Here is a 27,162-nt window from a genome sequence, read left to right as displayed (position 1 = left end):
GATAGACATGGGGGTCTGAGAGATGGAGGTTCAGTGGCTCTATCATTATTAATAATGCTGATTGGAGACATGGCTTTACATTGGTGGACAAAGGTTGCGCAATTTCCTAAAATCAGAGAACAATGAAGTTGACTCTGGCTTTCATGACTTCTCTGTAGCAGGCAACAGTATTTGCTAACATTTTACCCACAGTAAAGTGTCTTTCAAAATTGCTGTCGAGCTTCTCAAACCCTGCTGCTGCTTTATCAACTAAGTTTATACAATATTCTCAATCCGTTGTTGTCTCTTCAATTTTCACAGCATCTTCACCCAGATTAGATCCCAACTCAAGAAATCATAGTTTCATCAATAAGAAGTAACTCATCTATCAAACTTACTTTTTTTATAACAAATGTAACAATATGAAAAAAAATTGACATACTGCAAGAATTACAATGTGACACAGACATGAAATGAGCAAACACTTTTAGGAAAAGTGCTCATGGACTTGCTGGACACAGGGAGGCCAAACCTTCAGTTTTTAAAAATCACAGTATTGCAAAGCATAGTAAAATGAGGTATGCCTGCACACAGAGATGGGCAGTGCTGTTCAGGACGGAGCGGGGAGGAAGAGCCTGGAGGCCAGGTTTAACGATGTTTAACAGTTGTAAAAAGAAGAGACAAAACACCAGAAGTTGGAGTGACAAAAAAGATTCGTTTATGTAACATGTCTATAATTTAGAGGGCTTTCATTTACATGATCTCACTTTACTCTCAGAATGATTTGCAAAGTAGAACACTTTCTCACATTTCACAAGTAAGGAACTGCTGCTTAGAAAAATGCTATCACCTGTGGCCATGCTTCCTGTGTGGGTTTTGGGGGCATCACCTTTTTTAGCCATTTTTCCCCTCCTCCTCTTTTTTCTCTCTTGGGAAAGGCTTTTTCTTTGGTGAAAGTGTTAAGTTGCTCAGTTGAGTCCGATTCAGTGACCCCATGGAAATCTCCAGGCAAGAAACTGGAGTGGGAACCTCCCCTTAAAATAAATGCTAACGGGCCTTTCCTATTCTCCTCCTGGAACCCTCTCCTTAGGTGGCCTCATCCACTCTCATGTTTAGCCATCACACGTAACTGACAGCTGCCAAATCTACAATGCAGAGCCTGGAATCCTCCGCAGAGCACTTGACCTATACACACTACTTCTGCCTTGTGGCCAAGGCCTGCAGAGGCAGCTGGTAGAACTGTGAGGAGGGAAGAGGCTGCTGTTCAGCTGAGGGACAGGACTGCAAAAGCCACTGGAGCTTGGAAGTGTGCGAATCCTAAATACTAGGCATGATTTTCCAGCATGTTGATTTTTTATTCCTAAGCTCTTTTTTTCTACATGGTCCTAACCGTACGTTGCTTCAATTCTTTGAAAGCAAGAAAAGTTTAAAATATGAATCTGAATGGTATAAGAATCTTGTATGGTATGAGCCAAGTATTATCAGTCTAATTCTACCATTCACTCACTCACTCACTCACTCACCCACTTATTTGTTCAAACATTTATTGAGTGCTTTTCAATTGCCAGGAGTGGTGCAAGGCGCTGGGCTTAACATAATGATTAAGACCAAGTCCCTCAAGGAGCTCACAGTCTAATGGTAAACTACTGAGTCAACTGAGGCACAGAGTGGTAAGGACTCACCCGATGAGGTAGAAAGAGCGAGGTGCTCAGGAACGTAGGACTAGAGCTGGATAGAGGGCAGGGGACCACTCACTCATTGTAAATAAACCCCTCTGGTTGAGAAGCAAGGCTGCGTATAGAAACATCTTACAAAATCTTGCAAGAAAGGTTAAAATAGTTTTCAACTGTCACCATAACTGAATTAATTCATGCCTTGCATGGAATTCAGTCATGAGCTGATGGCATTTCTATACCTGTCCCCAAAGCGTGGCGCATGTCACCAGTCTGCTGGGACACAATGACTGTAGAGAGCCTGAAGTCCAACTTTAGCACTGGGAAACCATACTGAAATACTTGCATTAAATCCACAAACTTTTAACTGCACACACACGTTTACGGTACTTCTACACATAGAAGTTAGGGAAATAACTCTCCTCTAACGCTCAGAGGATTCTAATAAGTTATAGACAGACCACAGAAATTAAGAGAATATGTCTGTTTCTTTCACTATTTACATTATTTTGGCTGTACAAGGGTGAACAGTCTCACTCAAGACGTATTTCACAAGTGATCTAGACATTATACAAATATGTACAAAGATGTCACATCAGGTGCGTGCACACACCTGTCCACACAGACATGACCCTGTGTAAGGCAACTTCTTTTGTGACGACGACACGTGATCTGCGCGGCAAAGGGCAGAGTCCACGAGGAGCTGTCTACCCCGCCTGCCTGTCTGTTTCACAGTTGCGTGATTCAGTAATTTCAGTAGGCAAGATGACCGCTTCACTGGCAAAAAAGCAGTGAATAATTATAAAAAGAGCTGCTTTCAAATGCAGAAACCGCCATTTTCCAGAAATCTAAGCAGCAAAGTGCTTGGAGGCACTCCTGGCCTTCTTGCGGCTACCAAGCATGAGAAAATGGCAGGGATGACTTATTGCTCTGAGGATCTTCGTCCACACAGGAGTCCAAGAGACTCAACGCATGGACCCTCAAACACCATCAGATGCTCACTTCAAGCACTTCTTCACTTTGCTGTGGAGGATTTTCTTCTGAAAGATAACAAACACGGGAGAAATCTTCCTAAATGATGGTCTCAAAGGCAGGCAGCTAAGAGAACTTTCGAGATAAAACAGGAAGACCTCAGTCAAGAACCATATTCTTACGTGAGTGGCATAAGGCTAATGTTTCCAGTCTCACAAGAATAATAAACCAGGACTCAAGTATGAGCCTGAGGGCCTGGGTCAGAGGATCAGACAGCCTGCTCTACAGAGACCACTCCAAAACCAACAATTCTAACTTTTCACGGATATTAAAATTACATGGGATTTAACAACAGGGTTGTTAGAAACAGTAAGCAACTATAGTATAATTTTTAACTCATGTTTTTGTAGCTAGGAAGAGTAAAAATACCTCTAAGGCCATAATATTCATTTTATATTATTAATTTTCATATTCACAATATTCATTTGTAAAACTATACACATTTAAAAAATCGTTCTAAATCGGCCTGTTTACCTTTCTCAGGTTGAGGGTGCTCCAAAGGCTTGCTTTTGGATGAAGAGGTCCCTACACTGTCTGAAGTTTTATTACTTGAGTGGGAACCCTGCTCCACTTCACATAAATAAACATCAATGGGTCCTTTGGTGCTCCTGATATGTACTGTGATAGAATCCTAGCAAAAGACACAGAAAGCATTAAGATGAATGAGAGGATTCATGAATTACATTTTTTCACTTATTAGAACTGTTAAAGTTTCAAGGGACACTTTCGGAAATTCTCATCCAGGTAGTTTCTTTGCTGTCATATATTTGAGAATATCATGCACTTGCTTAGACTGAACCACAGGAAGCACTCACTAGGAAGTATCACTTCGAAGTCACAACTTGAGTGTGACTGGAATAAATAAAAGGTGCTCCTTAACTGTCTGTCATACACTGTCCAGTTAACAGCTGGGGTCTCACGTGCACTGTGGTCTTCTGGGGATAAAAGGGAAGGTGGGTAGGAGCTGCTTCACTGAGGGAGGTTAAGTCCCCTATTGCAAAGAAGAAGACACGACTTCAGTACTTCAGCACGACTTCAGTCTATCAGGCCATCAGCACTCCATCTGTCCTAAGAATGGTCTCACTCCTTGGTTCTGATTCCACCCTGAACACGCATCTTCAACAAGTATCTTTCAACACAAACTTTCCTGTAAGCAGTGGACAGTATTTCCACACACATTAATTTTACTTTTCATTTTAAATGTTTAACTTAGAGTCCTCCTTTCTCTGTGAGTCTTTTATGAGTTTGGCTAGTGAGCTAATTCCCCAGAGCCCTGTTTGACACTGGATCTTAACACTGAGGCCAATTCTTGGTGATTCCTCTAAGAGCCCATGATAGTACGATGGCTAAGAACAGACTCTGAAACCAAACTGTCTGGGTTTGAATTCTGTTTCTCTCACTTACTGTATGATGGTAAGAAAGTTTATCATTCTGTGCTTTAGATTTCTCATCTGTAAGAGGACAATAATCACGACTACTGAGTTTCTGTTACTCAAAACACATTAAACACATTAAAATGGGTGAAGAGCCTTGAGCTGTGTATCAGGGATGCAGCTAACATGCACACTAGTTATTAAGTTACTGGGACTGCAACAACGCACAGCTGACGCAGCTGGCTTGCCTGCCTTTGTTGTTGTTTAGTCACACGGTTGTGTCCAATTCTTTGCGACCCATGGACTGCAGTCCACCAGGCTCCTCCGTCCATGGGACTTTCCAGCAAGAACACTGGAGTGGGTTGCCATTTTCTTCTCCAGGGGATCTTCCCAACACAGGGACTGAACCCGCATCTCCTGCACCCGTAGGTGGATTCTTTCCTGCTGAGCCACCAGGGAAGCCCGTTTCCCTTTAAACCTTCTTAAGAACGGGAGTGGGGGGTGGGGTGGGGTGGAGAATTCTTGCTTGGAGAATCCCCACGTACAGAAGAGCTTGGTGGGCTAAAGTCCATGGGTGGCAAAGAGTGAGACGTGACTTGAGGAACTACGCACATGCACACACACACAAACATGCATGCACGTAGGTGTGCGCATGCACACACACACAGAAGCAGGGCCACCTACCTCTTTGGGAGCTGGAACATCCAATCTGGTTTCTGCCGGCGCTTTAACTGCAATTACAATCTGTTCATAGAAGGCTTGGATGCTGTGAATGTCTTGATACGTCACATATGCTAGTGTAAAAATCAGTTAAGGGTCTCTAAACAGGGTGGAGATCAAAAAATTATTTCATATGTAATTCTTACTATTCCATCAATGATCCTTAGGATTTCATTAAGTGTTTTACAATATAACTCAAAAGAATTCTTTTATACTACTGTCATAGTGATGACACTTTCTGGAGAAAAAATAGTAATAAAGTCTGGGTGTTTAAAACAAAGACACCACACGAAGGTATTCAAACCTCCCTGTACTTCTCCCTATCATTGCTACATCTTATGAGAACCTCTAGGGGAAAAAAAGTGTTTTGATGAGAATCTCCTAAAATGTAAGGGAGAAAGAATCTGTTAGTAGTAGAAACAACTTAGAACCAGTTTTTCAGGACTATCACGTACTCATGGGAGTGCTCTCATCCCACACTATTTTCCATCTTGCTACCTGAATTTTTCTCATTTTATTGTATTGCTTGAAATTTTACCATTTACCTGATTTAAAGGGTTTCCCCAGCATTTTTTTTTTTAACTCCACAGACCTTTTTGACTGAGTCCAGTGACAGCATTTACTTTCCTTCCAATAACTGTATTGTGGAAACAGGAGTTTTTGACTGGTGTAGAACCTCAGTAAATTTGAAACGTGGACTAGCTCAGTATCGGTGACACCTCAGAAAGGTGCTGCATGGGGAACACAGCAGCAAAACTGTCCAGGAGACTAGGGGGGAGATCAGAATCAAAGACAATCTCCCCCTTTGGTCCCAGAGACACTAAACTGAAGAGCATGACCATCCAACTGCGTCAGGCTTGGTGGACTGGAAAGGCAGTTTCAGTATCATGTCTATAGCAGTTCATTCACTTCTAAAGATCTGGTTTTGTATCTAAAATATATTAATTAAATTTCCAAGCTGAGCCTACTATTTAAGGTAATTGCTTTGGGAGATTTTTTTTTAGGGTACAGATTAAAGGATATCTTTCATTTTCTTTGTCATCTGTTAACTCAAACAACTGCTGAGCACAATCCTTGATTAACTCATCCAGGGCATCTTCCATTGCTGATAAGTCAGACAGCTCCTCCTGCAGCTTCTTCTGCTGGGGCACTGCTCCAAAATTGCTAAGATCAGACCCTCTTTAAAAGAAAAAGATCACTATCAACAACATCTGGGAGATTACAAATTAATACAAGTTAGGTTACTGGAATGTCTCCAGAAGTTTACACCTGGTGTCTCCCTCAACAACAGACAACAGGTAACAAACTCCACTCCTGTTCTCCTGTTATTCTAGACAACCATTACTTCTCTTTGGTTTTTGTCACCATTTCTATTCTCTGACACAGAAACTTTAAAAACAAAACCAACATCGTGACCCTCTGGAAATCAGAAGTTCTACGGAAAGCTTACTAAAGTTCAATGAGCAGTGAACTGAGTTAGCAGCAGCCAGTTTCAGCCCAGCTCTACTTTCCACAGTATACTTTTTGACAAGTTCCTGTCCATCCGTGTTTGTGTTCAGTTGTGTCTGACTCTTTTGCGACCCTTCGGACTGAAGCCTGCCAGGCTCCTCTGTCCGTGGGATTTTCCAGGCAAAGATACTGGAGTGCTATTTCCTCTTCCAGGGGATCTTCCTGACTCACAGATCGAATCAGGGTCTCCTGTGTCTTCTGCACTGCAGGTGGATTCTTTACCTACCGAGCCACGGGAGAAGCCTTTTGACAAGTTAGTCTTTTTAACTCTTTAGTTTTTACACATGAAAAACAGCACATACTGGCCAAACGACAGTTCATCTGCTAAAATTCTGAGTCTTAATTTTTCCCTACAGTGCATATTTAATCTGGTTCTACCTGAATATGATGATATTTTTTCAAAGATTCATTTTCTTTATTACAGTCTGCCCCAATATGATGTGACTTGAGCAGCTACTGATACTCATTCTTTTCTTCGATCTTTATAGAAAATTAAGAGGGGAGAGGCTGTGACAACTTTACCTTTTGCTTGCTAGTTCTCAAATCTGGTTCTAATTAATGATTTAGAACACAATCCAACATTAGCCCCTAGAATGTTAGTTATTATTCAGCAAACATGTTCAAATTAGAATTCAGTTTGCATTTCTGTACTACTAAAAAATAACCTCCTTTTTTAACCCCTTTCCTCTAATAGCGAAGTTAACTACTGAGAATCATTTAATGATCTTTGCTGGTAGATTTTCTTTTGCCTGCAAGGTATCTAGGTACTTATACGCTGAAGTGTTTCTTACTGATTCAAAATACTTGTGTGTTAAGTATAACAGCTCCCTTCCTTTGCGTGTGTGTGTGTGTCCCCCACACTTATCTATAAATAATACCTACTTTTATACCATAAGGTCTTCTTTCTCTGAAATCCTTCCTAATCATATGCTAAGTCTTTACCAGTTGACTCTGAGATAGGCAGCCTCCTGAATTTTTTTTTTTTTTTTTTTAACATTCAGGGGATTGTGTTTCCAAGCCTGACCTGCACCATAACCACTGGAGGTCGCTGTTAAGAAGGCGGGTATCTGCCTTCTCCCAGAACTGAATTAAAGCTCCTTGGGAGGAGGCCTCTCTGTGTTCACACTCCAGTGCAAGAACCACTGTTTTACCGCCTTAACTGATTTTCCCCCTGGTTTATCAATGATTAATTGGAACTGAGGAAATTTTTATTTTTTTTTTAAATTCCTACACAATCAGATGCCCACTTATCTTGAAAAGTGAAATTCCTAAAACTAATCATGACTCCACTCAGCTTTTCCATAATATTGGAGTGATATTATATGGCTTTTAATTGGCACCAAGTAGAAAAAAAAAAACAACAACACTGATAGTATCTAGTTTAGGCACAGTATTGTCACTTATTGAGGGAAAAAAAAAAAAAACCATGAAAAGTTTGAAAACAACTCACATCCATCTAATATGGTTCTTAGACTTCTTTTCAACCAGGTTGATTCCATCCAAGACGTTGGTGATGTCGTACACTCTTCGTTTTCGTACTCCCAGTTTCGTTGCAACCTTGTTTAAGTCAAGAATGCCCCCAGGAGCAGATCTGACAAGATCCATAAATTTTCGAGTTAAATAAACTAGTGATACATCAAAACGAGGTCTCTTCACTTTTAGTGCTTCTGGGAAACAAAACAAACACAATTCGTAAAATTTTAAATAGCATTTCTTTCTCAATTCATTAAAAAGACCATTTATTTCTCCTTGATCAATAACCACAGACACCTACATATATTCTACTCACTGACCAAATCATAGCTAATTTTTACAAAATCAACTTCTCAAAGTGGATGAAAACTTACTAACCTAATCCAGGTAAACAAAGGCTTTAGACTTAAAGGAGTATTTGAAATACGCAACCAGTTTCCATGAAGTATGTGAATCTGAACGGCATCATACCAGACGTAAATGGTGAGCCTGCATCTGTATCCGTACCACTCTCAGGAACAGGATTAGAAATGATGTTTAGAATCAAATTTCTCATTTGGTCCTCAAGTCAAGAAATTCTTTATGAATCAAAGTTAGAGATTTAGCTTTAAAAAAATGTTTAAAATGTCCCTATACATGTTATAGTCTAAACCAACCTGATGAAATCTGGAAAGGGCTCCAATCAGTCTTCTAATTAGCATGGTTAGGATATACCTTGAGGGAAAGTGGCGTGACTATTTTTTAAAATATTCAGTACCCTATATTAACAGATAAGCAAATGAATAGGGAAAAATATCTTTAATTCCCTCACTTATTCATTACTAGGGTTTTCCAGATACCCCCCGACACTATGCACACACTTTCACATGCTCACGTAAATATGTAAATATATATAGTCTTAAAAAACGAGAATAGAAACATACCACTTTCTAACATATTGTTTTTTAATTCAGTATTATGAACATTCTGATATGTCAACAAATTTATTTCAACTTTATTCTTTATGGCTGCATGTTTAACTGCACGGAATATTTGCTCAACTCGGCTCAATGCTGGAAATTCAAATTATTTCTAATTTTACTATTTTGCACAATACTTTAATGAATCCCCTAGAAGCTAAATTTTTGTATGCGTCTTTGTTTCCTTTAGATAGGTTTCAAGATGTGGAATTGTTTAGTAAAAACGTATTTTTAAATGCTGCCAAACCTGCTATTCAGGATGTGGGTTCTATCAGTTTTACAAAGTTTATAAGGGCCTCCTCTCTTACCCTTGCCAAAACTGAATATTATCATTCTTTCCATCTCTCCCAGTTTGATACTAAATAGTTCTTAAGGTTTAGTGTGCAGAGGAAATAAATTCTACAAATAATTAGCTGTCCTCCTGGTGTGGAATATGTGATTACACTTTTTTTCCTACTTCATAGCACACCACAGAATCCTTCAAAGGAAATAGTCATCCTATCTTCAATCAGAAATGCTCTTCTCCAGAACCTCTATAATATTATATTCAACTTAAAGACCACTGGTGGTTACTCCAAGAAACAAAAGGACATATTTTATAACTTAAATGTCTTCTATGTGGAGACTACTCCTATACTTAAAGATTAAACAGGATTAGGTAGGAATTAATTTTTTTTTTTTAAAGTAGAAGATGGTCACCATTCTATAAAACCTTGCAAGTTTACTAATGAGAAATTCTTACTTTAAAAACATTTACATCTGACTCTTGACCAAGGCAAGAGTTAACCCGTGTATAATTTATATAATTTGAACCCTATCTGCAGATTCAATCAACCCGTCTATTTGGCTAAGTGAAATCACCATCGTGTTTCTGGGTTAGAGAGACCCCATGGGCAGCAGGGAAGGCCTGGCAGAGATGACCAGAGTGGGCAGCTGTGCCAGGGTGGCCTGCGCAGGAAGCAGAACCTGACCCAGGGAAAGACTGCACGCTCAAATCTGAGCAAGGGGATGAATCCTGACTGGACAAGTTACTTAATCCCTCTGGGCCTCCGTTTACTCGTCTATTGAATAGGAATAATAATCCATACCTTTACTTTGAAAGGTTGCTGGGATAATCCATGCAAAGAGCTGAATACAGGCCAGGCACTGCATGAGCTCAATACACGTGAGACATGAGTCTAAGTCATGGCATGGGGCAGACAAAGGAAACGCTTCCAGAGGAAAACTGGGGGCCAGATTATTGGTGGGACTGTGGGGGGTGCCGAGGAGAAGTGAAAGCTGACGTAAAGATTCATACTGGGTGTCTAGGCACTGTCTATCCCCTGAGATTAGGACAGGAGTAGATGGAAAGAGCACAAGGAACCACAGGAAACCAGGAGGGCAAAGACTGTCCTCACGTTTGTTGCCAAACCTCCTTCAATTCCACTGATGACAATAACTGCTCTCAGATCTCCGGGAAATATCCCTAAACACGGACCATTTAGAAAAAAAAAAAGACATTTCCTAAGTAATGAGGAATAAACTGGCATTTGTGCAGTTTTCTGTGCATTGACAGCCTACAACCTCAGGAGTTTTTGCCGAAATTCCAAGCTTGACATTTCAGTCTACAAATAGTACATTTTATTTAAGTTACTCATCAACTCAGGTACCTTTAAAATAAATCACTGAAATAATAAAACAGCAAAACCTAAAACCTATTCAGGAATCAACTTACTTCTCATGGACACATATTGTACATTATCTTCTAAATTAATCCTTATTTTTGATGGCTGGAAAAGAGAAGACACAGAAATTTAACTTAGTAATTTAAATACAAGCAAATGAATAGCAAAAAAAAAAAAAAGCAAATGAACAACATTTTACTGGATAACACAAAGGTTTGTCCTTTTTTTCACCATGGGAAATAATTATGGTGTGAGGAAACCAGTCCTTCTCCTAAACTACATTTATGCTAACTGTCATCACATCTGACAGTGTTTACACACTTGCATTTCTGAAACTGCACAGGCCTCCACAGGTATGGAAAGTGGAAGTGAAAGTCACTCAGTTGTGTCTGACTCTTTGTTGACTCCATGGACTATACAGTCCATGGAATTCTCCAGGCCAGAATGCTGGAGTGGGTAGCCTTTCCCTTCTCCAGGGGATGTTCCCAACCCAGGTCCCCCTCATTGCAGGCGGATTCTTTACCAGCTGAGCCACAAGGGAAGCCCACAGCTATGGAAGCAGGAGTTAGAGAGATGGGGTAGGGAGAGAAAGGAAGGGTGGTGCCAGTAGAGGAGCACGAATACTGGAATTTATTACTACATGGACATTAATTTATTGACTGCATCAGGTACTGGGGATAAAGGGGAATTCAGAGGTGATCAGGACTCTGTCTCTGACTCTGCAAGGTACGGGAGAGATCTACACCCAAACTAACAAATGCTCACCCTTTGCTAACTCATTGTTAAGTGGCTCCAGAGAAATGAGCTCACAAACTTTCATTTTCACAAGCAGCCATGCAGTCCCACGATAATTAATGTAAAAACAGCATTTCTACTCATGGAAAATAATGCATGTAATGTAACTGGAAACTTCGGTATTAGATTAATAAAACACTTCTTGTAAATCCCTGAGGCAACCACGAAATTAGTATAACAGGGGCTCCACTGCCAATGCTCATCATTTTACTAGCTACCTGAAAGCTATGAAAGCTTACATAAACTTGTCGTAACATTTGCAGTATATTTAAAAATTTTTTGCAAAACATATATAAATTCTAACCATGAGGCTAATAAAGAAAAACCCATATTAGCATTTTGCTTAGAACAAAGTGTAACGATGTCATGTGTCTCCAGACAGGCTGTGGGCGGGTTTAGTTTCGTTTAAGTGAAAAAACTGCCCTCAATGGGGCCACAGCAAAACTGGGGGAAGAGGATTTCAGGAGCAGCTCTAAGAGAATAGTCACCAAACTCTGGGGTGTAGCCAGCAATTCTCAGGAGGGACCCCCAGCCAAGCCTTGGAAGACAAGCCAGATTTTGCGGAACCTGTGGGAGGCTGGGGAGAGAGGATAAATAATTCTTGCTGCAGTAAGTGATATGACTAAAGGTATGGAAATACAAACTACCTGGTCCCTTTCGCAAGGCAGCCTGACTGGCCAGTGTGAAATCGACTTGTCACTGAGGCTGGAAGGGCCTGCCAGCACCACGCTGGACATGGAGGACTATGAAAGTCATGCCCTGGAGTTTGGCCTTTAGGTTGTAACCAGCGCAGAAATGCCACAGATTTCTGAGCAAGACATGACATCCTTGGGCTCATGGTTCAGAGATCCAAGCACGGTGGCAATACAGCAAAAAGACTGAGGAATGGGGAAGCCTGAAGGCGAGGTGAGCAGCTGAGTAGCTCTCTCCTTGCTGGTGTTACTATACAAGCCTTGGCACAATGGTTCCCTTACCATTCATGACAAAATGATGGCATCTGTCAGCAAGCTAACTTGATACGGAATAACTCCCCTGAAGCAGAATTCCACTGTAAAATTAATTTAGTTGTCGGAACTTGAACACCTGCAGGTATATCTGCTGGGAGTAAAACCAGAACAGGGAGAGTCCATCAGGGACTCTGCCTGGCTGGCTCTCAGCGCAGTGCTGACAACAGGGACACGCTGAAAGAAAATGAAGTTCCTTAGTCGTGTCCAACTCTTTGAACCCCATGGACTGTAGCCCACCAGGCTCCTCTGTCCATGGGATTCTCCAGGCAAGAATACTGCAGTGGGTTGCCATTTCCTTCTCCAGGGGATCTTCCCCACCCAGGGATTGAACCTGGGTCTCCCACATTGCAGGCAGACTATTTACCCTCTGAGCCACAAGGGACACGCTGAAGGGCAGTCCTATTGAAGCCAACCTTCAGACCAGGGTGACCAACTGTCACTGCTATTTTTACATTCAACCCTTCTGCTAAAAGCCTATGAAACAAGAGTTGAACTACTGATGCAAGATTCTTAAAAGAAAAAAAATCCATCCTCATCACAGGGACCTGAAACACCCATCAACAAACACCCTAAGTTGCTACACCGCTTCAATCACTATGGTGTCACAATCACCCCTGAGAATGCACATGGACGGGACTAACAGAGCAGCAGCCCTCGGGGTCGCGCTGCAGATGAGACTCCTGTTCTCGGTTCAGAGCAGCAGGGCCCAGGCCCCCGCCTGGACTACCTTCCCTATCTGCTCTCCGCATGTGCCCCACAGGCGCCTTCCCTGATCCAGACCCCTCCCTCTAGTCTCCTTATCTAGAAGGCTGCTATTCATGGCTTGGCTCGGGGATGGCGGTACCTCAATTAGTAACATGAGAACGTACAACTTTCTTTCCCCCACATTCTTTGCTATAAACCACATATTGGCTATATTGAGATCTGTGGGGAAAACAACATCCATTTGTTTTGGTCGCCACCCCCCCAACCCAACAAAGAAACCCTCTCTATTCTGGAGGACTCACGATAGCATCATGGCCTCTCAGGGGCAGACCTCCCAAGTAAAGATCGTGTAAATCCTACAGACCTACAATTCAGGAGATTTCTGATGTGTCAACAGCAATGACACATTCATCTCATTTATACTCAACAGTTCTTGGCTTAAGATGGGGCTCAGGACCACCAGGACTTCTCAGGTTACAGGGACTCTTCCCTCATCTGTAACACAGTGTAAGGACAGACCTCTATTAGAGCCCACTTTCCAGCTATTGTGAAGATCAAATGACCAATTCTGTAAACTGGAAAAAATCCCAAGAAAGCATAAGAGACTATTATTATTGTTGTCCTGTTTGAACCAGAACAGTTCTTGGCACATGCAGGCACTTGGTAAACATTTGTTAAACTTATGAATGGAAGAGTGAAACAGGATCTTGTCACGGATGACGTCAACTGGTAAACAACACTGTGTATTTACAGACATAGGGACACTGGGAAAAGACGCCCTCTTGGATACCCCATCTGTAAGGATCACTGAGACTAGGAGGCCTCATGTTCTGTTTTCTAATACAAATTTATCACTTGGGGAGACTCAGTCTGACAATCCTGGTGAGCCTTTCCAGCTATGCTAACTCTAGTGAACCACATTCAACAGACAGGTGAGGAGCTTTTCCTTGTCTCACAGGCCTAAAGATCTGGAGGAACTATATTTGAGGCTATACAGGCTTAACGAGCTACACTGAAGAAGCCTGAATTCCTACCTTATTCTGAGCATAAAATCTGGTATTTTGAGGTTCAAATTATCCCAGATTCAGCCAATGGGAACCTTTTCAAAGCGGCTCCTGCACAGGACACGTCTCTTACCTTCTCGGTGTCTCAAGGATGGCAGTCCTCAGAGGAACATCCTCAGATTTCTATGGCACTAGATGCTGCTGCTTCTAATGCAGACAACCCACCCCTGGGGGCACTGCCAACATTTCTGTTCCTTCATGGAAGTCTGCCTGAGAGGCCATGCTCAGGCACTTCCCTGAGGACCCACCCACGGACAGCCTGCTCTGCTCAGCAGCGTCTGACTCTCTGTGACCCCCCAAACTGTAGCCTGCGCGTCTCTGTCCATGGGATTTCCCAGGCAAGCATACTGGAGTGGGTTGCCATTTCCTCCTCCAGGAGATCTTCCCGACCCAGGGATCCAACCCGCGTCTCCTGCACTGGCAGGAGGATTCCTTACTGCTGAGCCAGCAGGGGAACTTAAAGGAGAGCCTGGTAGCAGCCAAACCTCAAGACTGGGCTTCCTAAAAAAGCCTGCGGTTCAAACACTCAAAATGCTCTTCTCACTGTTCGGGTCTATAGTCTGCTTCCATCTTGTCAGAGCCTCCACCTGAAACCACCGAGGCTGTCAAATACTCAAACTGCCCCTCCCTCTTGTTTGGGTCTACTAGTCTGTCTCCATCCTGAAACCACCGAGGCTGCACTCGGCGCACACAGCTCTCTAGGAACCAGCAGCTCCTGGTGGGCCGGTCAGCACATTCCAAGTCATTTCACTGATCCTGCAAGTTTCAAATCTCAAAACCTACACTTTGCAATTTGAGATCTCAAAGGAGAAAGAAATAAAAGGTGAGTTTTAGGGGCTAAAATCTTAAACACTGCTTATAAATTGGTTAAAAATGTCCCTATACAGAGATGCTTGCTTGTCCAAAACAGCCTGTTTGGGGGAGTCATATCCCTTTAAGAGCTCTGCAGACACACACCTTTTTCCAGGGGTCTGCTTTCTAGTCACACATGCAAGTTTTCCTTATTTTTCAATGTATAGACTAAATTCTATCTCTGATCATGTTGTGCCTTCGTAAAATTCCAGTTTTCAAGCCATTTACCCCAGGGGGAACATCAAATTCTCAGCTGTACACATAACTATTTTTTTGCATAGCATTTAATAATACATAGTCTACTAAATACTTCTAGTCATAATCCGATTTCTCTAAAAAATGCTGAGAGAGGTGTTGAAATCACCATTTCAAAGCCAGGAAAATAAACATTCATGCATTCAAACATTTAGAGAGTACCTACTTCATTCACTTAACAGCTATTTACCAAAATAGCTTTTTTGGTTTTGCAAGAAGCCCCAGATATGCTGGGGATGTACCAATGAAAGGCCAGAGATGCTGCCCAGGGTATGAAGTGCCCCCATGCTGAGGAAGGAGTATGTAGGAGGCTCACAGGAGTGCCCAGCACAGCCCAGAGGCTGGGGCAGCAAGTGAAAGTGAGGTTGCTCAGTCATGTACGACCCTTTGTGACCCCATGGACTGTAGCCCACCAGGCTCCTCCGTCCATGGGATTCTCCAGGCAAGAATACTGGAATGGGTTGCCGTTTCCTTCTCCAGGGGATCTTCCAGACCCAGGGATCGAACCCAGGTCTCCCGCATTGCAAGCAGATGCTTTAACCTCTGAGCCACCAGGGAAGCCCGGGTCAGCAAGGCTGCCCACAAATGACCTGTAATGGGAACCATGGGAGGTAAATAAGAGAAAGTGTGCTCTAAAGAAAAAAATTTTAAAAGGTGGAAGTGCAGATATACAGAAGTCCAGAAGAATACAGACATATGGAAAATTCAGTAACCATAAGCAGTTCAGCAAAGATAAACTCAGGAGTCTGATGACATTAAGAAGTTTCTCCTCTATGATGAGAGCAGCTGGGAACCATGATAGATTCTTTAAGCCAAATGACGTGATCGTAAATACACTTTAAAAAGACCATTACGGTTAGTTACTATGTAGAGAATATACAGGAAAATCAGGGGCAAGATGAGAAGCAGGAAAACTAGTTGAGAAGATAGCAATCTGAAAGGCAAATGACAGCTAGAAGTGGCAAGTACTGGTGACTAATTTCTATTAGACAGGATGGAGGGGGTCCATGTGGAAAAGGTAAAGATTATACGTAGGATACCAGCTAGGGCAATATGGAGGGTGTGGTACCATTTGTTGCAATATGAGATTGAGAGTTGTTGCTTAAGCAAGACACGAATTCCACTTCAGGTGTATGAGTTTGAAATCTAGGTAGAGTTGTATAGTAGACAATTGGAAAGCTCTGAGCCCAATTTACAGATTTGGGAGTCATGACACGGTAACCAAACTACCAGAGTAGATTGTTATTGTTTAGTGGCTAAGTTGTGTCCCACTTTTGTGACCCCATGGATGTAGCCCACCAGGCTCCTCTGCCCATGGGATTTCCCAGGCAAGAATACTGGAGTAGGTTGCCATTTCCGTCTCCAGGGGATCTTCCCGACCCAGGGGAATGAATCTGTGTTTCCTGCACTAGCAGGCAGATTCTTCACCACTGAGCCATCAGAGAAGCCCGACCAGAGCGGATAAGACTCTGAAACTCCAAGGGATACGTGTATCTTCTGACATTAAATGCAAAATAATTTTTTCCATAGTAAGAGTTCATAGCTTTTATCAAATTCTAAAATAATGAGAAGAAAGACTGACAAACCTAGACAGCATATTAAAAGCAGAGACATTACTTTCCTGACCAAGGCTGGTCTAGTCAAAGGTATGGTTTTTCCAGTAGTCAGGTATGGATGTGAGAATTGGACCATAAAGAAAGCTGAGCACCGAAGAACTGATGCATTTGAACTCTGGTGCTGGAGAAGACTCCTGAGAGTCCCTTGGACTGCAAAGATATCCAACCAGTCAATCCTAAAGAATATCAGTTCTGAATATTCATAGGAAGGGCTGAAGATGAAGCTGAAGTTGCCAATCCTTTGGCCATCTGATGCAAAAAACAGACTCAGTGGAAAAGATGCTGATGCTGGGAAAGATTGAAGGCAGGAGGTGAAGGGGACAACAGAGGATGAGATGGTTGGATGGCATCACCGACTTGATGGACATGAGTTTGAGCAAGCTCCGGGAGTTGGTGATGGACAGAGAAGCCTGGTGTGCTGCAGTCCACGTGTGGCAGAGCCAGACACAATTGAGCTGAACTGAAAAGAAAAAGACCACCAGTACAAACAGTAACAGAAGTCACAAGAGTGCTGAATGACACCCCATATAAAGAAACTGTGGAGAAGGCTGAAGAGCTGAGTAAGACCAACATGGAAGGGATGGGAAAAGGAAGAGTTTACAAAAGAGAACACGAGAGGCCAGAGAGGCAGATGGAGTGCTGAGAGTACGTCCAAGGGGACACAATGGTGAGTTTCCAACAGAGTGAGTGGTCCATCATGTTAAAACCACATCCGCTGGACCTGACAAGGTTGCTGATGACCTTGGTTAGGACAGTCGTAGAGTTGTGCTTAGGGCTGAGGTCCCCCAGCAGCAGGTCAAGGTGGTAATGAGATGTGAGCAAGAAAACTCAGAGTGCAGACAACTTTTTCAAGGAGTTTGGCTGTGAAGGGGAAGTGATATAGTGGGCGGAAAGGCATAAGGGATTAAAGGAGGGATCTCTCAAGAGGGAAATGGGATTTAGGACATTGTTGGGTCGGGAAGATCCAATGGAAAAGGGATAGGATACTCACTCCAGTATTCCTTTGTGGCTCAGCTGGTAAAGAATCCACCCGCAATGCGGGAGATCTGGGTTCAACCCCTGGTTTGGGAAGATCCCCTGGAGAAGGGATCGGCTACCCACTCCAGTATTCTGACCTGGAGAATTTTGTGGTCTGTATGGTCCATGGGGTCGCACGAGCAACTTTTCATTTCACTTTAAGTAGTTGAGAATTTACCATCCGGAGTCAGACACTGGGAGGTTCAACCCAGGCTTTTCTACTTACTAACCACAGAAAAACCACTTAACATCTCCAAGTCTATCTTGGCAACTGTCAAACAAGAATAATCCCTTACAACTGCTGTGCGGAATTAAATGAGATGGTGCTCATCAACTATTTTGGAGCACTGAGTCCTCCTTGTGTCTGGATAATCTGACTTCAGGAAATGTTTATTCACTAGTAATAGGAAGAAAGCAGCAGAGAGGTCGAGAATGCAGGGAGAAATGGGGACTGATGGGTTCCTTCCATGGAAAAGTGCTGATAATCAAGGAGAATACACTGCACGCAGTCCAGAGCAACAGAAGAATTGAACGTTTCACAGAGAGTCTTAATCTCCCTTGCGTTTTCGCTGTCAAACACGATGGAAGACGTGCTGAATGGGGGGAGCTGTGGGGTGGGATGTGCGGACACGGTTTTAAGCGGCTGCAGCTAAGCAGGAGCATGGGAGAGGAGGCTGCAGAGAACACGAAAAGAGAGCTTGCAGAGACCCACTGAGATAAAGATGGGCGAGCACGCCAGTGTCAGGCAAAGCTGTGCAATTTTCTCCAACACTGCTCTGTGGCCGGAAGGAAAGATGGGGAGCTGTGGGGTGGGACGTGTGAGGTGTGGACAGGGTTTAAAGCGGCTGCAGCTGAGTAGGAGACGGGCAGAGGAGGCTGCAGAGAACACGAAAAAGAGAGCTTGCAGAGATCCACTGAGATAAAGATGGAAGAGCATGCCAGTGTCAGGCAAAGCTGTGCAATTTTCTCCAACACTGCTCTGTGGCCCGAAGGAAAATTCGAGGAGGCTGACAACGTTATTTTGGAGCACATGGAAAGGATAAGGCAAAGGGTTTCAGCGGACGACGACGGCTCTGGTTCAGAGGACGTGACAGGCAGTGCGAGAACCCGGGAGCCCGAGGGAGCAGCCCCGGGGCCACCCTAGAGCCCGAGGACCCCCCACACGCACGCCGTTCCCCGCCCCCAACCCCGGGGGGGCTTACCAGCAGGCCCTCCACGTTGATGGGGTCGCGGCAGCGACGGCGCACCGCCTCCTCCGCCGGGTCCACGAGCAGGCTGGGCAGCTTCCGCGCCGGTCGCTGCTGACTCATGCTGACCGGCCAGTCGCTCCTCGCCTCGCACCCCCGAGAGCTCTCCCGCCTTCTCCCGCTCCGCTCGGACGACGCACCCCCCAACACAACACGCCGGGTCCCAGGGGCTGGGGGGGCGGGAGGGGAGAAGGGGGCGTCGTCAAGCACGAACGGGGCCCCTGGCCGGCTCAGAGGCGCCGCCTAACTAGACCGGTTGGCGGACCAGACGCGACCCCGGGACGTGGGACGCGGGCGGGCTAAAGAGCACCGTGACCCGCGCAACTCAGGTCGCCAGTCCCGCCATCTTCCCGCATGCGCAGTGCGCCGCCGCTCCCAGTGCGCAGGCGCGTCCCCACCGCCGCCGCCGCCGCCTCTGCCCGAGCACTCCCCGCAAGCCGCACGCGGCCCTCAGCCGGGCGGGACGAGGGAGAGCACAGGAAATCCCGGAGGGCGGAGTCCACGGAGAGGACAGCACCGCGAGAGGAAGACGCTGCGCGGGAGGTCCAGACGGAGGGGTCGGGGCGGGAGGCCAGGCTGCTGGGACAGCTCGCTTGTGTCCCTCGGAGTTCTTGCCACTAACCACACTAATAACTGAAAGTTCTCAGCGCGCAGGGAGTTAATTTACATCTCAGGCACTTGCCCAGCGCTGATGCTTTTTCGTCAGGGTTGGTCACCGAACCGTCGTGGAATGAATTACTGATGTGCACCTTTTTTCTTCTTCTTTCTTCCAAATGAAAATTTGAGAAATGAATGATTCCCTATGGTGTCGGAGATCGTGCTGAGCACAGGAGTTACTCCTTTGAATTTGGCACAATCTCCAATTCCAGTGGAGGAGAGAGATAAAGGAAATGTTTAGACCTGGAAGAATTGATGCTTTTGAAATGTGGTGTTAGAGAAGACTCTTGAGAGCCCCTTAGACTGCCTTAGCCAACAAAGGCCCTTCTAGTCAAAGCTATAGTTTTTCCAGTAGTCATGCATCGATGTGAGAGCTGGACTATAAAGAAAGCTGAGCGCCGAAGAATTGATGCTTTTAAACTGTGGTGTTGGAGAAGACTCTTGAGAGTCCCTTGGACTGCAAAGAGATCCAACCAGTCCATCCTGAAGGAAATCAGTCCTGAATATTCATTGGAAGGACTGATGCTGAAGCTTAAATTCCAAAACTTTGGCCACCTGATTCGAAGAACCGACTCACTGGAAAAGACCCAGATGCTGGGAAAGATTGAAGGCAGGAGAAGAAGGGGACGACAGAGGATGAGATGGTTGGATGGCATCATCAACTCAATGGACATGAGTTTGGGTAAACTCCGGGAGTTGGTGATGGACAGGGAGGCCTGGTGTGCTGCAGTACATGGGATTGCAAAGAGTGGACAGGACTGAGTGACTGAACTAAACTGAAAGCTGGAGCCACTTTGCTGGATAGCAGTAATTAATACAATGTTGCTTCCCCGGTGGCACTAGTGGTAAAGAACCCGCCTGAGAAGGCAGGAAACTCAGGTTTAATCTCTCGGTCGGGAAATGCCCTGGAGGAGGGCATGCAGCCCTCTCCAGTGTTCTTGCTTGGAGAATCCCATAGTCAAAGGAGCCTGGTGGGCTACAGTCCGTAGGGTCATAAAGAGTCAGAGATGACTGAAGTGACTTAGCACACACGCATGTAAATTAACTCGACTTCCATTACAAAAAGAAAAGAAAGTGTTTCAGTAAGAAAATTTGTATGTGCCACAAATCCAGGAAGCAGGTAATATAAGGTGGAGTTAAAATGCCTATGTAAATAAATCATAAAACTGGAGCCAGACAATGTGTTTTCTGATCCTGGCTCCCCGTGCTGAGAAGTTTACCAGACCTGAAACAAGCTGTTTAATCAGTCCCTGCCTCAATTTCCTTATTTGTTGAATGGGATTAATGACTACTTTGGAAAAGACTGTGATGCTGGGAGGGATTGGGGGCAGGAGGAGAAGGGGATGACCGAGGATGAGATGGCTGGATGGCATCACTGACTCGATGGACGTGAGTCTGAGTGAACTCCAGGAGATGGTGATGGACAGGGAGGCCTGGCGTGCTGCGATTCATGGGGTCGCAAAGAGTCGGACACGACTGAGCGACTGAACTGAACTGAATGACTACTTACCTCCTAAGATTGTTGTGAGGATTAAATGAATTAATGAATGTAGCCTACTTAGAACTGGGGATAGCTAGGATTTGATATAAAAAGGCATTTGTTGTTGTAGTGTAGTGGCCAAGTGGTGTCTCACTCTTTGGAAATGCCTGGGACTGTAGCCCACCAGGCTCCTCTGTCCATGGGATTTTCTAGTCAAGAATACTGGAGTGGGTTGCCATTTCCTTCTGCAGGGGATCTTCCCAACCCAGGGATCAAACCTAAGTCTCCTGCATTGGCAAGTAGATTCTTTACCATCTGAGCCAAAGAGAGCCTAAGGTGGGGCAGGAAGGCTTCCAGAGGAAGGTGGTTTCCCAATAAACTTAAAAAATTTCTTGAGAGTGTAGATATTCTTTAATCTTTGTATCTCTGGCATCTAGCACAGTTCCTGGCAAATAGTAAGTGCCCCGTATTAAGTGTTTGCTAGAGGAATGACTTTAAATGAAGGATAATCTAGAGGAAGTCTCTAGAAGAGTGGGTTTTATTGCAGAATGGAGAATTTCCCAGAGTAATTAAGTGACACCTTTACCAACCACAGTCTCTGAGAAGGCAAGCTCTGGAGACCAGAAATGGCTGTTTTTAATTAAAAAGAGACACAATCCAGCATTTCCTCTGTTTTGCATTCTGCTAAATGTTTTATCACTTCATGGGAAATAGATGGGGAAACAGTGTCAGACTTTATTTTGGGGGGCTCCAAAATCACTGTAGATGGTGACTGCAGCCATGAAATTAAAAGACCCTTACTTCTTGGAAGAAAAGTTATGACCAAACTAGATAGCATGTTGAAAAGCAGAGACATTACTTTGCCAACAAAGGTCCGTCCAGTCAAGGCTATGGTTTTCCCAGTGGTCATGTATGGATGTGAGAGTTGGACTGTGAAGAAAGCTGAATGCAGAAGAATTGATGCTTTTGAACTGTGGTGTTGGAGAAGACTCTTGAGAGTCCCTTGGACTGCAAGGAGATCCAACCAGTCCATTCTGAAGGAGATCAGCCCTGGGATTTCTTTGAAAGGAATGATGCTAAAGCTGAAACTCCAGTACTTTGGCCACCTCATGTGAAGAGTTGACTCATTGCAAAAGGCTCTGATGCTGGGAGGGATTGGGGGCAGGAGGAGAAGGGGACGACAGAGGATAAGATGGCTGGATGGCATCACTGACTCAATGGACGTGAGTCTGAATGAACTCCGGAGTTGGTGATGGACAGGGAAGCCTGGCATGCTGCAATTCATGGGGTCGCAAAGAGTCGGACACGACTGAGCAACTGAACTGAACTGAAATGTTCTGTACACATTTCCTTATGTAAATCTTACATCAAAACTGAAAGATATGTATTTTTCTGCCAAATTTACAGATTAGGAAAATAAAGATTAGCAAGATTTGTAAAAATTACCTGAAGTCCTGGCTAGACAGTGGCAGAGGCAGGATTTGACTTCATAACAGATTGATTTAGTATGAATCCTTGGGAAGATTCTTGAAGGGTGGCTAGATTTTCTACAGCCACAGGTGGGGTCAGGGAGTGAAGGTGGGTGGGTCAGGGTAGGGGTGGTCAGCACTGTACTTCAGGCTCAAGGCAGAACAAGAGTCAGGGCTGTGACTCTGCCCTGCAGACACAGTACCTGTGACTTGGCTTTACTCAGTATATATGTATGCATAAAAGGATGGATGGGTGATGAACAGTAGAATAGAATGGCTTGAGAAACATAGTATTTGGGGTTCCACCAGAGATTATATTACCTCTGCAGTCCATGGCTACCTCACAGTGTCTCTGATGGACATATCCTCATATGAGAATTGTGGAAAGAGGAGGGTATATAAAACATGGCCAAGGAGAAATGGTGGGAGTAAGGACCATTCCCCATTAGTTTTCTATGTCATAGAAACCTAAGCAGAGAAAAAGTTCTTGGGGATGATTTAGTGAAAATTTCTCATCTCACAGGGGAAGGAAGCAAGACCAGAGAGGCTAAGTGACTTGCCTAAGATAAAAATAATGGTGTCTATGATTTAAAAATGGGCAGAAGAACCGAACAGGCAATTTTCCAAAGAGGAAATGCAGATGACCAATAGGCATATGAAAAGATGCTTAACATACTAATCATCAGGAAAAAAATCAAAACCACAATAAGATATAACCTCACATCTGTCAGAATGGTTGTCATCAAAAAAGAACACAAGTTAGAAATGTTGGTGAGAATGTGGAGAAATGAGAACCCTCATACACTGTTGGTGGGAATATAAATTGGTGTGGCCACTGTGGGAAGCAATATGGAAGTTTTTCAAATAACTAAAAATAGAACTACCATGTGACCCAGCAATTCCACTCCCAGATATAACCAAAAAGAACAAACACATTGACTCTCAAAGGTACGAGCCTCCCAGTGTTCATAACAGCACTATTTACAATTGCCAAGATGTGGAAGCAACCTAAGGGTCCATCAATAGATGAATGGATGAAGATGTAGTGTATACACACACACACACACACACACATATACACACACAATGGAATATTACTCAGCCATAAAAAAGGATGAAATCTTGCCATTTGCAGTAACATGGATGGCTTTACAGGGTATTAAGCTAAGTTAAATTAGTTAGACAAAGGCAAATACTGTATGTCGGTTATATGTAAAATCTAAAAAATATGACAAACTAGTGACTAAAAAGAAGAAGCAGATTCACAGATTTAGAGAGCAAACTAGTGATTGCCGGTGGTGAGAGGGAAGGGGGAAGGGGAAATAAAAGGGTTCGGGGGGATGCGTTATTATGGGATGACATGAAATCATGTGCATGAACTTCTGAAATCTCTAAAGCACTCTAGAATTTTAAGAAACTTTTATTCAATAATCACCATAAAAAAGTTGTTTTCTGGTCTTCTACTTTCCAGATCAGTACCTTTTTTAGGGAGGTGATGTGTCAGGACAAACATGTAGCGGGAGAGGATTGTTCTAGAGATGGAAGGATGCTGAAAGGGGAGAGGTGGGATGGAAGGGGGCACAGGTAGTCCTGGGCTGGAGTGAGTCCTGCAGCCCTCATCAGACTTGCTGGCAAGCATCTTAACCTGTAGGATACTCAGTTTCTGTATTTGTAAACTGAGGGTAAACCTACCTGCAGTTCTGCTGTATTAGAGATAAAGGACGTCCAGTTTCTGCTGCGTTGAATCCATCTTCAATGGTAGTACAAACTTCCTAATTTCACAAGGGCTGTCTCTAACCAAGTCTCAAAGCTCCCTACTCCAGAGACTAAAAATGGGTCTCAAATGACATCAAATGGAACAAAGAGCCGGGCGCTGACTCTTTGTTCTGAGGTTTTGTTCAGAACTTGACAAGCCTTCCTGAGAGCTCCCGGAGAAGTTGCTGGCCCACGAAAGCTTTCATTGGTCCAGACACACGGATTCAGTCTCTCCACTTAGCAACAGTATTTGCCTCCTGCTTCAGAAAAGGAAACAAAAAAGTAAGCCTGCAGTTAAATACACCTACAAGGGCAAATCCCCATGAAAGCCTGTCAAAAAAGAGCTGTGGGAAAGATGAGCTATAGCTCTACGCCTGGGTGAACTCCAATGAGGAAGCCACAAAGGGGAGGGAGGGTGGGCACACAGGCTTGTCAATTCCAGCCCCCCAAGGGTTTCAGCTCTTCCCTCCTCCTAACTCCCGCTGCCCCACCGCTGCCCTCACTGTCATTGTTCCAGAACTATTTTAACTGCTTCCTAATTCATCCCCCTGTCCTTCCATCTACAAGGCATTCTATACTATCACTGTCAAATTAAACAGCTGCCTTTTAGGGGGTGGCTGTTGACCTCACATGGCAGGAGAACTCTTTCTAAAGTGTGGATCTGATATCATCACTCCTCTGCTTAAAATCAGTCTGTGTACTTTGTCTGTATTATGCTCCAGGTTAATATTTTCCTCTGCTGCTGCTGCTAAGCCGCTTCAATCGTGTCCAACTCTGTGTGACCCCATAGATGGCAGCCCACCAGGCTCCCCCATCCCTGGGATTCTCCAGGCAAGCACACTGGAGTGGGTTGCCATTTCCTTCTCCAGTGCATGAAAGTGGAAATTGAAAGTGAAGTCGCTCAGTCGTGTCCGACTCTTAGCGACCCCGTGGACTATAGCCTACCAGGCTGCTCCTTCCATGGGATTTTTCCAGGCAAGAGTGCTGGAGTGGGGTGCCATTGCCTTCTCCGGTTTTCCTCTGGGCACTGGTCATTTGCCTGCCTGGCTGTCTCCAGGAGGAGACAGACTTTTGGGGGGAGGCCAGGGTTGGGTTGTGGGGACTCAGGGGTCCCTACCATCTTATCAGAGCCATTCTATGCATCGTTTTCTCTGGTGCAGTCACACTAATCTTCCTTCGATTCCTCGAAAGCCTTCCCTCACTGCTCAGTCTTCTCACATATTGTTTTCTTTGCAAGATCATTATCCCTTTGATGCTTCCCCTAGCAAGTGTTTCTTCCTTATTTTACACCTTCTTCCCCCAGAAAGCATTCCCTGAACCCCTAGATGCTGCTAGCACCCCAGCCTCATCCCCTTGTGTTGTCTGACGGGCCCACAATGTGGACTGATGCCCTTAGTAATCTTTTACCACCGGTAGGTATATTACATTAATAGCATTTGGAAAAAATGTTGTCTTTGCCATGTTGACTTTGAAATGTAAGTACTAAAGCAAAACATGACAACCCAAAATATAGAGGTAATATTTTGTCTTAAATCTTCGAAGCATACCTTACAATGGATTTTCGTTTAATTTGGCATTATCAGATTATTGATGAGTTTAGCAACTTTTTCCTTCTACCAAATTTTATGATGCATGATACTAGTGTTCTTTGTAGGTCTTGAGTATTGTAGATGTATATTAGTTTCATTTCGGGAAAAGAATATTCATTTTATTAATTGTGTTATGAATTGTGCTATTGTAAAAGCCATTTGTATTAATTGTGTTGGAAGGAGAAATACAATCAGTAAACTTAAACTTTTTGTTTTATTAGGTAGTTACATATTTTTATAATGAAAAAAATAAATTATAATACCTTCCCCTAAAAGAAAAAAAAGCTGCCAAATATTAGAGAATAACCACATTGGTTTCAGTTCAAAACAGTTCAAAAACATCATTAGACCTTTGAGAAATTTTACTTGATGAAAATTAAGCAGAAAAAACTTAATTTTTTGAAGAGTTTCATTTGTATGACTCAAAATTCAAAAGGTACCAAAGAGTAAATAAGAATGTCTCTTCCACGCCTGTCTCTCAGTAGTAAAGTCCTCTCTTTGAGGCTATTGCACTGGTTTTGTATGGATTCTTGCAGAGATATTTTATGCATAAATAGACATCTATGTTTCTTCCCTGACTCTTGTTTGAACACTGGTAAATCATACTATTTCTCAATTTTTTTGAACCTATCAAAATATCTTGCAGACTGTTCCCTAACAGCCCAATGAAAGTTTTCCTTACTCTTTTTTTTTTTTAATGTCTACAGAGTATTATATGTGTATACGTGCTATAAATCACCCAAGCCTTTCTCTGAGTCGAAACAGTTGGGTTATTTCCAATACTTTCCAACCATAAACAACACCGAATACAGAACAACCGCAATCAGCCTTTCTTTCACATAGGTGGGATAATCTAAAAGATAAATACTTAGCAGTGAATGATGAGGCCAGAGGTGATTTTGATAGATAGTCAAATTACCCTGCAAAGAAGCTGAATCAATTTACCTCGCCTTTAGCAAGAGCTAAGGTGGGAAAGTATGACAAATCAATTTTCACTTGGCCTTTAAGAAGCAGCATTGCTTCCTCTGTCTTAATACATTACTTCAACAAAAGCATCATTATTCTTCAGGATAGTAAGAAACTACATCAAGAGGCTATCAACTGCTAGCACACTAATGTTTCTTTGCAGACGCTGTCAAAGTTTTTTCCAGTCATTTTGACTAAAAAGCTGACATGTTGGTGAGATATACGTATGAATTTGGGAACACATCCCAATAATCCAGGTCTGCTGTACATTGGTCTGCTAGAGAGGCTTCCCTGCTGGCTCAGATG

The 27,162-nt window shown here is 43.6% G+C and overlaps 1 protein-coding gene across 2 annotated transcripts; it reads right to left on the bottom strand.

Moving 5' to 3' along the window:
• E2F6 (E2F transcription factor 6) lies at positions 675–19,397 on the bottom strand. Of its 2 annotated transcripts, none has more exons than XM_005686996.3 (7): positions 18,896–19,397; positions 10,433–10,487; positions 7,737–7,953; positions 5,801–5,956; positions 4,742–4,856; positions 3,159–3,315; positions 675–2,692 (listed from the first exon to the last, which is right to left on the bottom strand). In XM_005686996.3, exons 1-7 carry the CDS (start codon positions 19,001–19,003, stop codon positions 2,643–2,645), a joined length of 858 nt encoding a protein of 285 aa, XP_005687053.3. In that variant the 5' UTR covers positions 19,004–19,397; the 3' UTR covers positions 675–2,642. The 2 variants fall into 2 exon arrangements, with proteins under 2 accessions (XP_005687053.3, XP_017911134.1); XM_018055645.1 differs by having other exon boundaries at positions 7,737–7,877; positions 18,896–19,337.

This window comes from Capra hircus, chromosome 11 (genome assembly GCF_001704415.2).
Source record: "Capra hircus breed San Clemente chromosome 11, ASM170441v1, whole genome shotgun sequence".
Classification (NCBI taxonomy): domain Eukaryota; kingdom Metazoa; phylum Chordata; class Mammalia; order Artiodactyla; family Bovidae; genus Capra; species Capra hircus.
The sequence above is the reverse complement of the archived record's forward strand: the minus strand, read 5'-3'. Positions and strand labels throughout refer to the sequence as shown.

Coding starts and splice junctions, on each gene's coding strand:
- E2F6 (XM_005686996.3), bottom strand. CDS start 19,003: ATGAGTCAGCAGCGACCGGCGCGGAAGCTGCCCAGCCTGCTCGTGGAC. Junction 7,954..10,432: donor ACAATATGTGTCCATGAGAA/GTAAGTTGATTC, acceptor TTTGTTTCCCAG/AAGCACTAAAAGTGAAGAGA. Junction 4,857..5,800: donor GATGACAAAGAAAATGAAAG/ATATCCTTTAAT, acceptor ACTGATTTTTAC/ACTAGCATATGTGACGTATC.